The sequence below is a fragment of the Argiope bruennichi genome, chromosome 6, assembly GCF_947563725.1.
Source record: "Argiope bruennichi chromosome 6, qqArgBrue1.1, whole genome shotgun sequence".
Lineage (NCBI taxonomy): Eukaryota > Metazoa > Arthropoda > Arachnida > Araneae > Araneidae > Argiope > Argiope bruennichi.
In genome coordinates, this window is record NC_079156.1 from 123972597 (window position 1) to 123986016 (window position 13420).

At 28.3% G+C, this 13420-nt stretch overlaps 1 protein-coding gene across 2 annotated transcripts; it reads left to right on the forward strand.

The window, feature by feature from the left end:
* Positions 1-5979: 5979 nt before the first annotated feature.
* LOC129972176 (gastrula zinc finger protein XlCGF8.2DB-like) lies at positions 5980-11559 on the forward strand. 2 transcript variants are annotated; one of them, XM_056086206.1, is made up of 3 exons: positions 5980-6314; positions 8424-9398; positions 11196-11559. In XM_056086206.1, the coding sequence occupies exons 2-3, from the start codon at positions 8576-8578 to the stop codon at positions 11255-11257; spliced, it is 885 nt and encodes a 294-aa protein (XP_055942181.1). In that variant the 5' UTR covers positions 5980-6314; positions 8424-8575; the 3' UTR covers positions 11258-11559. The 2 variants fall into 2 exon arrangements, with proteins under 2 accessions (XP_055942181.1, XP_055942180.1); XM_056086205.1 differs by lacking the exon at positions 11196-11559 and having other exon boundaries at positions 8424-9693.
* Positions 11560-13420: the final 1861 nt, after the last annotated feature.

The following is a 13420-nucleotide window of genomic DNA, read 5'->3' on the forward strand; positions in this document are numbered from 1 at the left end:
GCAGATTTAGCATTGAATCCAATCTCTTACATGAGATAGCACGAGGTAGTGGCCTTTTGCAATATCTTGGCCTCAAAGCTGGAGTATTCCTGGTTTGAAACTCAATTTCGTCGAGTAACCACCCTTTAGTGATGCTGGTTTGCACCAAATTTGTGGCACGTGAAGGTTCTCCTAGTGTTGCACGGAAAGGAGGTGCCAACTCGAGTGTCTTCTGACCCACGTCTTCTGACCATTGTTCAAAATTACGTGGTTTGTCCCAAATAAGCCTAATATTGCTTCATAACAGAATGAAAACTTGTATGTTAGTTAAAATGACTGTGCTGATGCAATAGGGCCCCAAGGGCTGTTTTCCGATCTGACAGGCAACTGCCTAGAGCCGCTGCCTAACTGCAATAAAGACTTTTATTTTTTTACTTGCTGAATAAATAAGTTTGTAAAAAATGCAAAATTATAAATTGGTTGCGTTTCTGCAAATATTATCGGCCACGCTTCTATATATTTTATTACGTTCACTTTGTTATTAAAACATTTATAAATATTGAATGTCTGCTTCAGTAATATTGTATGCTAATGGGCTTGCAGGGCAGTCTAAAGTCATTATAAATAAATAAAAACAAATATAGTTGCGAAAATTGTTATAATTTTTTTTAAAAAAAACTATTACCCTTATGCAACAAAACCGTGCCCCTTCTTCTTCAACATCAAGACAACTTCCAAAGCCAGGTCGCATCAAAATAATAATCATCACCATCAAAAAATAATCAATCAAATTCACCACTTTGAGACTCTATTACTTCGCAAGTGAAAAATAATTGATTATTTGTGATATCATTCATTTGATAATCATCAACCACGGATGGCCTACAGGAGCTCTGTAAGCATTAAACATTAAATTAGATCCGTCTGAAATTCAGAAACGACTTGTCCATTAATAGTTCACTTACATCTTATTCTTCATAATCAGTACAGTTTTTTAACACATTTTAAAAGAATTCTTATTTTTGAAATAATAAAAAAAGTATTATTTACTGAAAATGCATGGGCTTTCCTTTGTATTTGTGTCTAATATAATGAATAGTCACAAACATTCTTGAAAGCACCGATTTTCGGAAAAAAATCCAATATCAAAGGCTGATGAATGTTATTCACCCACTCACATAAATGCAAGCTAATCAATACAAACTGTCGAAGACCAGTTTAAGTCCATCTAAATGATTTACAAGAGCTCGTAAACATGAAATAAGAAATATCAAAATGTTCAAATTAAATACACACTTTTCTAGCCAAATGTCAAAACTGCAATTAAAGTTATATCCAAAAGTCAACCTTTTGCTTGTATATTAAGTGAATTAAAACTATGGACTTATATTCATATCATCTATACTTATATAAAGCTCAATGTGTGTGTGTTGGCGCTCTACAGGACAGATCGTGCGACTTACACCTACCAAATTTCGCACATGCATACCTTGGAGATTGAGAATGTACACATGGGGCCCTTTTTTGAATTTTTAATTAGAATTTTAATTATTAATTAAAAACTAACTTTCCCGCCAAAAAATCTTTTTATTTCCCCACCGCCAAATGAGTAAAGCTTTTGAGGAGCAGTTCAAACGATTCTGTTTATTTCCTTAGTGTTTGATGCATTTAAAATTAAACATTGTTAATTAATTGATCTTTCAGATTCACGAATTCTGAATTCATTCTGAAGTACTTTTGGATTAAAATAAAACAGAAGAAAGGAAATTAAAAATTTCTAATCTGCATAGCGTTACCCTAACTGGCGTAGAAAAATTCACGAATTTGCGTTACCATAATTGGCGTTGAAAATTCACGCATGCGCATTGTGTTCTGATTGTTGACAACTCTATTTTCAACGGATACGGACTTGGTTTTGAAAGCTTAACATGTTTCCGACTGATTAATTCAAACGATTCTGTTAATTTTCTTAGAGTTTAATGCATTTAAAACTAAACATTGTTAATTAATTGATTTGTTCATGATGAATCTGAGAAAAATTTGTTGAAAACTTCGTGAGATATTACATAAATTAAGAAAGATATTCTTCAGTGCCCATAAGGTTTAAATACTCAGTGACTCTGTTTTCAGTACTCATATTTAAAAAAAAATGCTTCGTTTCAGTAAAAAATTTTCTTATATTAACATTTCCACTTTAATTTAAAGCATAAATTCTACGGGAGCTAACAAAAAATTAGAGAGATACATACATATTACGTTATGGGTGAAGGCCTTTATAATATTATGAATGAATTATATGACTATCAAAATTTGAAGCTTTAAAATATTTTGATGAAGAAGCTATTAAAATAGGAGTTACATAAAATATTTAATTATTAAAATTTTAAAGAGCATTAAGATTGGCGAACGGACTGGTTGCCAAAGGCGGCTAGAAAAATAATAATGTAACTACTGACTGACTTTTTTTTTTCCTCATGGAAAAAGAAAGTTTTCCATAAGTTTCCCACTCGTGCTTTTTTATTTAAAAGTAAATCATTTATAATATGATATAATTTTTCAAAATTACTGCGTATATTGAATAGCAGACAAATAAATTTTGGCAAAAATTAATGGAGGTCTTTTTATTCGATTGTATCAAATTTTAGCTCATTCCTTGAGTAATTTCAAATGCATTAAATTTTTTGTATTTCCCCCTAAAACGATGCACGTAAAAGAACACTTACTAATTTCAAGATCCATCATTTCTTGTACTAAACAGTTATTTTCTACTTCGTTGTTATAGAGAATGTATAAAATTAAATCATAATACATATAGTATAAAGTTCTGTTGCTAGTTGATCAATAGGAAAAACAACACTCTTTGTTTTAGCTTTTCCATTACAGGGGGGGGGGGGGTCAAAATAACGATAAAATTTTTTCCAATGTGTTATATTTTGTCAATAATTGGTAGCTTTAAATCTGAAGAAGGATCATCATCTTTACAATAAGTATGATTTTGTTTTTGTTTTTTCCTTTACATGTTTGTGACAAAATATTTATAATATGTCTGTCACAAAATATTTGTAATATGTCTGTCACAGAATATTTATAGTATGTCTGCCACAGAATAAAAGAAGTCATTGAAAAGTAACGATTATATTTCAATTTTTTTAAACAATTTGTAGGATTGAAACTAATTAACTTTACGAATATGATGGTATTAGATCAAATTATTTCGATAATCTATACTTATAATAAAGCTCAATGTGTGTGTGTGTTTGTGTGTGTGTGTGTGTGTGTGTGTGTGTGTGTGTGTGTGTGTGTGTGTGTGTGTGTGTGTGTGTGTGTGTGTTGGCGCTCTACAGGCCAGGTCATTTGACATACAGCTATCAAATTTGGTACATGTATACCTTAGAGGTCGGGAATGTGCACCTGGGGTCCCTTTTTTTGAAATTTTAATTAGAATTTTAATTATTAATTAAAAACTAACTTTTCCGCCAAAAAAATCTTCCATTTTCCCCACCGCCAACTTTTCCGCCAAAAAAATCTTCTATTTTCCACACCGCCAGATGAGTAAGGCTTAAATTTTTTTTTCTCTCAACAGCAATGAGGTTAGGGTTAAAATTTTTCGGCGGATTATTTCAAACGATTCTGTTAATTTTCTTAATGTTTCATGCATTTAAAATTAAACGTTGTTAATTAATCCATGTTTCAGATTCATTCTGAAGTACTTTTGAATTAAAATAACACAGAATAAAGGAAATTAAAAATGTATAATCTGCATAGCGTTACCCCAACTGGCGTAGAAAAATTCCTGCACTTGCGTTACCGGAGCTGGCGAAGAAATTTCACGCATGCGCATTCTGATTGTTGCCATGACAACCATTATGAACGGATGATTTAAATTATTTTTAGGTTAGTTGCATGCTTTTGTAAGTAAATTGTATTTATGTCAGTTATATATTTTTTTGTATATGCTTATAGTTTTAAGTACATCGTTTTTTAAGTAGATTTTTTTAACCTGTTTTCAATTTTTTAAATTATTTTTAGGTTCGTTGCATGCTTTTGCAATTAAATTGTATTTATGTTAGTTATATATTTTTTTGGATATGCTTATAGTTTTAAGTACATCGTTTTTTAAGTAGTTTTTTAAACCTGTTTTCGACCGATTATTTTAAACGATTCATTTTATTTTCTTAAAGTTTGATGCATTTAAAATTAAACATTGTTAATTAATCGATCTGTTCATGATGAATCTGAGAAAATTTTGTTGACAAATTCTTGAGATATTACATAACTTAAGAAAGATATTCTTTAGTGCCCGTAAAGTTTAAACGCTCAGTGACTCTGTTATCAGTAATCATATTATTAAAAAAAAGGCTTTGTTTCAGTAAAAAATATTATTATATTAATTGCAGCTTAGTCATTTCCATTTTAATTTTAAGCATAAATTCTACCGGAACTAACAGAAAATTAGAGAGATACATATTATGTTATGGCTGATGGACTTTATATTATTATGAGTGAATTACATGACTATCAAAATTTGAAGCTTTAAACTATTTGATGAAGAAGCTATTAAAGTAGGAATTACATAAAATATTTAATTATTAAAATTTTAACGAGCATTAAGATTGGCGAACCGGCTGGTCGCCAAAGGCGGCTAGTTTTAAAATAAATTTTACATCCTATACCTATTAAAACACGTGTGTTTATTTAGTATCTGTTGATAGTTTTTTCATGCATTCCATGTTTTCTCAAAGACTATAAAATATTTTTAAATTAATTTGCTTTCAATGTAATTAACATTTTATAAGCTAATGAATTCCAAACATTAAAATATCATTAAATTATGCAATTAAAATTCGTTTTTTCGGTGGCAAAATTATTAATTGAAATTTGAGTATTGCCACAGGATTAAAATATTTAATAATCTATAGCATTATTCAAATAAAGATATTTCTGTTAATTTGTATATCAGGCAAAGAAATATATAGTTATTCAAAAAAAAAATCTTTCATCCATTTTCAAATGTAAATGTATCTTATCATAACTTTTCTTGCATATTTCCCAATAAAAGTGTTTCCTCCATTAATCAGGCATAAAAATTGGAGAATTTTAAGAAAGGCTGTGAAAGCCCTGAGTAATTAGGGCTTCGCAGTATAATGTAGAAAATTGAGTAGACATTTTGGATGACTTTTTATTAATTAATTGAAACTACAATTTGACACATAACTATAATTTTAGTGATATGATCATATATCAAAATTCATTTATCTGAGTCATTGTAAATGCGAATAAGTAAAGCGAATTATATAAAAAGTTGTCCTGCATTCATATTAAGTTTAAATCATCTCTACTGATCCCTTTATCCCAAATTCTTTCCCAGAGAGACTTTGGGCTGCGATCATTTTAAATACAAACAAGTGGAGCAATTCTAATTTAAGATTTTTAGTCTCCATATCCTGAAGTTTTCAGGATAGACATGCTGCATCGACTGTAACTACAAATTATAATCATTCAAAAGTTTCTCTTCATTGAATTCCATATGTTGTCCATTCAGATAATTATCCACAGTTTGATCAAGTAACGATCATACATGAAAGTCAAGAATTTAGTAAATGGCCTTACAGAAATTTATTTACAGACCCTAAATTTAATTAAAACAACGAACTAACAGAATGCAGCAGTGAAAACCACCAAATTAAAACCGCATTAAAAAATCTAGTAACTTTTATCCAGCAGTAATGTCCTATCGAGCAACTCCTTTATCCTACTAGCAATAGACACCCCAGCTCAGCTGGATGGCGATTTGGGTATTTTGGGTACTCCCTTGATGATTCCTTGCCAGGATTTTCACCTCTGATGATAATTTCCTAAGATTTGCTCTGAGAAAGCTTGCTAGTGTGCAAAACATTCAGTGTCATCATTAAATAAAAGACTTAGACTTCGTGAGAAACTCAACCTTTCAATGTTAAAGATAAATGGGCTATAAATAAAGCCTGTGATACTTTTCACATCCCAAATGAAGAATCTGATTTACTCGTAACTGTAACGAAGTTTGTTTATATTTTTTTTAATAAATCCTGATGTTTGTCATTTGTGTAATGTTTTGAGTTCTTGTCTTTAAATCTGCAATAATTTTGTACAACAATATAATGCTGCCGAATTAACATTTTTAATGTTATTTGGAAGTTGTCATTGACAATATATTTGGTGAAAGCTTTAAACTCGGCGTTAGATTTATTTAAGAAATATCCAAATAAGCAATTTATTCTGATTTACTTTACCCCCCCCTCCCAATCTTTATCTCATTATTAATCATAATGACAACTTGATTCTCAACTGAATAAAAGGTAAGTCTACAAAGATTTAAAGTAAATTACTATGGATTGAAAGCGCAAACTGCTATTAAAATTGCAATTTTTTAAAAACAACATAAGTACATGTAATTTTAAAAACCATAGATTATTCCTTTATAAATCTATGTAATCTCATGCAGAGTAAAATTGCGTTGTATTCGATGTAGTTATATAATCCATGTGTATTATTAGACTAGTTATATTTTAGAAATACGCACATAAGCTAAACTATATTATATATCTTAACCATGATGTCAAAGACAGCAAAAGGCAATGTTTTCCCTTAAACATATAGCAATATTAAAAGTGAATTCTCAATATTTAAATTGGTAATCTATATAAATCTGTAAAACATAGAAAAAAAATTTGCAATTTTGAGAATTTTTTGTTTTTTCATTGTTAACAATAACAGTCAATCAGATGGTTCTAAAATGAAATAATAATAATAATCTAGTTCTGAAATAGTCTATCACAGTCATTAAATGTAAAAACCAGAAAATGTTTCACAGAGCCTTCAGCAGATTGACAAATACAGTGCTTTTCTTTGTATATGCTGAGAGTAGGATGCTGATCATGGTGTTGAATGATTGAGAACACCTCAGAAAACTAGGCATTAGACAAATTTAAAAGCATATGAGTTTAATAAAAAACTATCTAAAGTGTCAGTCTGTAATTATTTGGAATACTCTGACTACGAATAATGTTGAACTCCTTCATTTTTATCTTTTAAGAAGAGTTTCTGTTAGTCTAAAATAAGTTTGATATAAAATTTTCTCTTTCTAGAAATTTGATTCATATATTAATATTGTAATTTTTCTTTTTTATTAAGAAATCATGCAGCCTGAGAAAAAATCAAGCTATTAAATATTTAATAAAACTATGAGAATGGTTTGAATTGTAGGACAACAATGTAACAGATTATTGAAAATCAGGCAAAAAGATATTTTTAAAAAATTTCAAAAATTCAAGAAAAATTTGAATAAATATTAATGGTAACTCAAAAAAGACAATTTTTATTATAGTGTAACATTTATTTTTGTAAAAAAACTAAATCATCAGAAAGTACCAAAAGTCAGCTTAATTTTTAATTAATTAAAATTCTTACCAAAATTTTAACTTTGTAGTACACATTTCACATATTTCAAGAGATATATATGCCAAGCTTGTACTGTAGGATAAGCAGTCTGACCTGTAGTATGCTAACACACAAGCATAGGAAGACATGCACTAACACACATTCTTCTTTATTAGTAGTAGAGATAGATAATAATAAATTTTGTTTTTTCACAAATTGTGCCATCAGTTATAAAGTGAGAAATTGCAGTTGTCTTTTATATTAAAATTATACTATTTCACTACTTGAAAATTGTACTGAGAATAATAATTTGTCTTTTAGCATATGAGTATTATTACACTAAGAATTTATGCATATGATGGGCTATGACTTTGATTGCTACACAGATGTATAAGTGTTTAGGAAATCATATGTTTAAAACTCATTTCTGAAACTATTTATAGACAAAATATTGTTTATTAACAACTAAGAAATGGGGGGGGGGGGAACAATATGGAAAATTGTGTTCACATTGTTAAAATATTTTCAGGATACTGATAGGCCTTACTGTACTGATAAAAATTCAAAGAATTTTGCTATTAATGTGCAAACGATGTATGATAAAATTTCTTGTAAAGAGTTCTTTATGTTATTCTGTATTTTGTGGGAACTTCTTTCTTTCCAACACACCATCAATAAATTCTTTTACATATGTAAGGTATTATTATTATTTTTTAAAATTAGAATATTGCTCTTTTGTATATTCTTTTCAGAGCATTTTTAGTATGTGTTATTTGTGTAATTTGAAATTGTGTTTTAATATTATTTGTCATGAATAAATATAACTTTGTTTGAGAGTTCTCTGAGTAACAAAGATCAACTTATTGTCCTTTAATACTGAAATTCATATTTCTACCAAAGATCCAAAATATTTAAAAATAAATTTCAAATCGCTTTCTCTTTCGTGTATTTTATTCTGACTAGCAATAAAAGTAGTATTAAACTTATGGCAATGTAAAGTATTTCAAATAATGAATTTTCTTTTATAGGTGGCTTTCTGAGATATCCTGATGTATTACAAGGATTGAATTTTTTAATCATGATAAAATAAATTAAGAGGATAAAACAAATTAAGAGGGTAATTGTCACTGATTTGACTTCATCTGTTTTATTAACAGAAGATCTGTTTTGAATATATTAGATGGAGAGTTCTGTCAAAGCTAATGAAAAACCATTGGTTAGTGATCTGGGTATGGAAACCTTTGAAACTGATACACATGTCAAAATTGGAAATAGCATTGGTGAAAATACTTTCAAATGTGATATCTGTGGGAAATCATTTTCTCAAAAACGTTATTTAAAACGTCATGTGGATATTCATAAAGAAGAAAAGATTTTTAGTTGTAATGTATGTGATAAGTTATTTGCTCAGAAACGTTGTTTAAATGAACATTTTCGTATTCATGCAAAAGAAAAACTTTTTGTTTGTAATGTATGTGATCAGACATTTTATAAAAAATTTCATCTGAATCAGCATTATCGTTGTCATACAAATGAAAAACCTTATTCATGTAATGTATGTAATAATGAATTTTCTCAGAAAGAAACTTTAAAGAAGCATCTTCGTATTCATACAAATGAAAGACCATATTCATGTGATGTGTGTAATAAGAAATTTTCTCAGAAATATTCCTTAAGTGTGCACTTTCGAACTCATACGGATGAAAAACCCTTTTCATGTAATATATGCCATAGAGCATTTGCACAAAAATGCCAGTTAAATGTTCATTCTCGAATTCATTCAAATGAAAAACCTTATTCATGTGATTTGTGTAATAAGGAATTTGCTCAGAAATATTATTTAAGTCTGCATATCCGAACTCATACAAATGAAAAGCCATTTCCCTGTGATATATGTAATAAAGCATTTACTCGGAAAAATAAATTAAATGAGCATTATCGAACTCATACAAAGGAAAAGCCTTATTCTTGTGATGTATGCAGTAAACAATTTTCTGCAAAAGGTAACTTAAATAAGCATTATCGAATTCATATGAAAGAAAAGCTTTTTACATGTGATGTGTGTGGTAAGGCATTTTCTCAAAAGATCCATTTGACTAGACATTATCGTATCCATGCAAAGCAAAAACTGTGATCAGCATAATAAATGTTTTATAATTTTTTTTCAGACTTTTAGCATTGCAAGATTTTATTTCTCTAAATAAATAATTTAATTATTAAAATTTTGCTATAAAAATAATATTTTATTGCATTACTGCAATGGGGTTTTTTTATCATTAAAATGCAATATTACTTTGCTATGAGAGTAAAAATATGTCTGTTCATTAAGTTTTTTATCTTATTATGATGAAATTTTATACTTTTTCAAAAAAAAATTATTTAAAATAGCTAAATTATTCTTTACAATAAAACTTGTTGTTTCAACATATGTTTTTCTACAAAATTCTGGTAATTTTGCTGTAGAAATATTGTGTTTTCTGTCATAATTCTACACAGAAAAATTGACTTGTATTCTTTCTTATTTTCATGAATTGCTTTTTTAGAATCTTTGTTTTCAGTTATTATTTTACTTGATTCTTCTTTTTTTATATAGAAAAAATTCCCCCATTTTAAGGATATTATGACAGCTTTACTTTTTTTATACTTTATTTTTAGTAATGAATAATGATTAACTCACATGTATGGTATTGCATTTTTAAATATGGTTTTTTGACTATAGTCATTCGCTTAAGAATAATTATGATTCTTCTCCCAATTTCAGGAAATTCTTTTAGTCTTTATAATTCATCTTAAGAAGTCATATAATACATCACTGAAGTAATCTTCATCTATCTAATTTTATTGCTTTTGATTTCATATTGAATGGTTCCTTTTAAATAAAATAACACTACAAATTTTTTTTAAAAAATTCAGTAATTTTTTTTTTTTTTTTTAAATCTTGAAACAGTCTATTTCACTTAACAAGCATCTACCTATCATAATGCAAGATTCTCATAAGGAATAAAGCAAAATGTATTAAAAAAATGACCCTCATAATGAGTAATGTTTCACAGAATAATTGACAAGTAGACATTGCGACATCATATGTAGGATTGGCCTTATCTTGGTTATCAGTCAGTATTGATTTCTTGTTTGAAAAGAATAATTTTAAGAAATTTCAAAATAATTTTGGTCAGACAGAGTTGTCAAACACGACTCTGGGCAAGATTATAGGGTTAGAGATGGATAGCAACAACATCAATGAGCTGGCAAAAGAACATAGTGTCAGATCTATCAAAGAGCTTATCCAGTTGCATTCTGTAGCACAGCAAAAAGATGCAGATGAGATTTGATCAGGATAGAGGGGGGGGGGGGCATAACAACCTCAACAGAGCAACAACCTTCCAATGAAATAAGGAAGATGCTGAAAGCATGGGAATTTATTGTATTGTGCATTGAGCAATATCATTCTAATTAAAATATAAATATGCATTCTATGAATTCTTTTAACATTAATGGTATATTTCATTTTTACCAAATTTTGAATTGTAACCAAAGACAAATGTCTTTAGAAAACTTTTTTTAAGCATATTAATAAATAATAAATTTTATCATTATATATGTGAGTTTTTTTTTTTAATGGAACAACACATTGCTGCATTTAATATGGATTTCAGTAGAAAAGATTATTTCCCTTAACAAGTGTTTTGTATTATGAATAAGCTTCAGGAACGTATTATTATAGTGAGGTTTCATTGTACTTTATTATTTTTATTTATTTATTGTTATTATTATTATTATTATTATTTATTTTTTTTTAGGAATGGATGGCAATTTTCCTCATTTTTACATGCTATCTATTTTAAATGGTTGGACTATTTAACTTTAAAAACTTTTTTCCAAAGTTTGCTGCTCTGGGAATTGCACACATAAGTGATTTGCCTTTTTTATGTATGTGAATATTACTAGTCCAAGAATTTTTTTTATATGTCTAATTTGATTTGATGATATAGAATGTTAGGAAATTATATATTAAAAACTAGTTTCTTATACCAGATAAATAGTATCTTACTAACCAAAACAGGTACTTACAAAAGATTCTGAAAACTGTATATATCATTCTCTTTAATTTTGTATACATTACCAGGAAACTATAGCATCTTGATGAACAACTTAGTATTTCATTATAACCATGTAAAAAGTGTATAAATAAATGTATTGTATAGAAAATATTCTTAATGTTATTTTCTACCTTATATGGACTTCTTGGTTTTCATTACCTTTTTGAGAGGCATATGATTTTAAGGAAATAAAAACCCTAGTTGCACTGAATTTTTCTACTATCAACTACTTTCTGTAAAAAAAAAAAAAAAAAAAAAAAAAAAAGCATTATTCAAAATATGAACATTATTCAATAAGTTCGTTTTTACAGGGCCGGACATATATAATCCTAACATTTAACAGCTTCAAAATTAATATAAAATATTTTTTTTCCTCATAAACAATTTATTCATCTATCTATCTATACTTATATAAAGCTCAATGTGTGTGTGTTGGCGCTCTACAGGCCAGATCGTTCGACCTACAGCTACTAAATATGGCACATGCATACCTTGGAGGTCGGGAATGTGCGCCTAGGGTCCCTTTTTTTTTAAAATTTTTAATTAGAATTCTAATTATTAATTAAAAAATAACTTTTCCGCCAAAAAATCTTTTCGTTTCCCCATCGCCAAATGAGTAAGACTTTTCCCACGTTAACGCTTTTTTTTTCCCACGCTAACGAGGATAGGCTTAAGTTATTTTCGGCCGATTATTTCAAACGATTCTGTTTATTTTCTTAGTGTTTTATGCATTTAAAATTAAAAATTGTTAATTAATCGATCTTCCAGATTCATTCTGAAGTAATTTTGAATTAAAATAAAACATAAAAAAGGAAATAAAAAATTACTAATCGGCGTAGCGTTACCCCAACTAGCGTAGAAAATTTACGCATTTGCGTTACCATAATTGGCGTTGAAAATTCACACATGCGCATTGTGTTCTGATTGTTGATAACTCTATTTTCAACGGTTACGAACTTGGTTTTGAAGGCTTAACATGTTTCCGACCTATTATTTCAAACGATTCTGTTTATTTTCTTAGAGTTTCATGCATTTAAAACCAAGCATTGTTAATTAATTGATCTGTTCATGATGGATCTGAGAAAATTTTGAAGAAAATTTCTTGAGATATTACATAAATTAAGAAAGATATTCTTTAGTGCCCATAAGGTTTAAATACTCAGCGATTCTGTTTTCAGTACTCATATTAAAACAAAAAAAACAAAAAAAAATGCTTTATTTCAGTAAATAATGCTCTTATATTAATTGCAACTAACTATTTCCACTTTAATTTAAAGCATAAATTTACGACAGCTACCAGAAAATTAGAGAGATACATATTATACTTATAACATATTATACATATAAGACCTTTATAATATTATGAATGAATTATATGACTATCAAAATTTGAAGCTTTAAAATATTTTGATGAAGAAGCTATTAAAATAGGAGTTACATAGAATATTTAATTATTAAAATTTTAATGAGCATTAAGATTGGCGAACCGGCTGGTCACCAAAGGTGGCTAGTTCATAATAAAACAACACATACCATTATGAGCAACAAAAAAAATCACTGCCTTACACAATGCCAACTTTAATCATAGCAGCAACTTACTGATGTGTTTTGATTTGTATATAATTTTTTTCACTTATATATACATTTATTGTTAGTCCCTAGTATTGCCAACTGAATTAAAAACTAAATAAAATTATAAATATTTCAAGTTAATATTTAAATCAAATATTAAACTAATTTTAACATTTCGATTTGAGTTAAAAGGCATCTCATCTTACATAAAAAGCTAAGTCAAAAGTGGAAGTATTTTTAACCCACCTAACTCAAAGAATGAATCACTTTTTCTCTTACTTTAATAAAATATTCTTTTCAGTATCAAGAATGTTCTTATATATTCTCTACAACACTTTGATGTGAATGAGATT

What these genes read in the sequence shown, in the direction of transcription:
- LOC129972176 (XM_056086205.1), top strand. Translation starts at nt 8,576, where the DNA reads ATGGAGAGTTCTGTCAAAGCTAATGAAAAACCATTGGTTAGTGATCTG.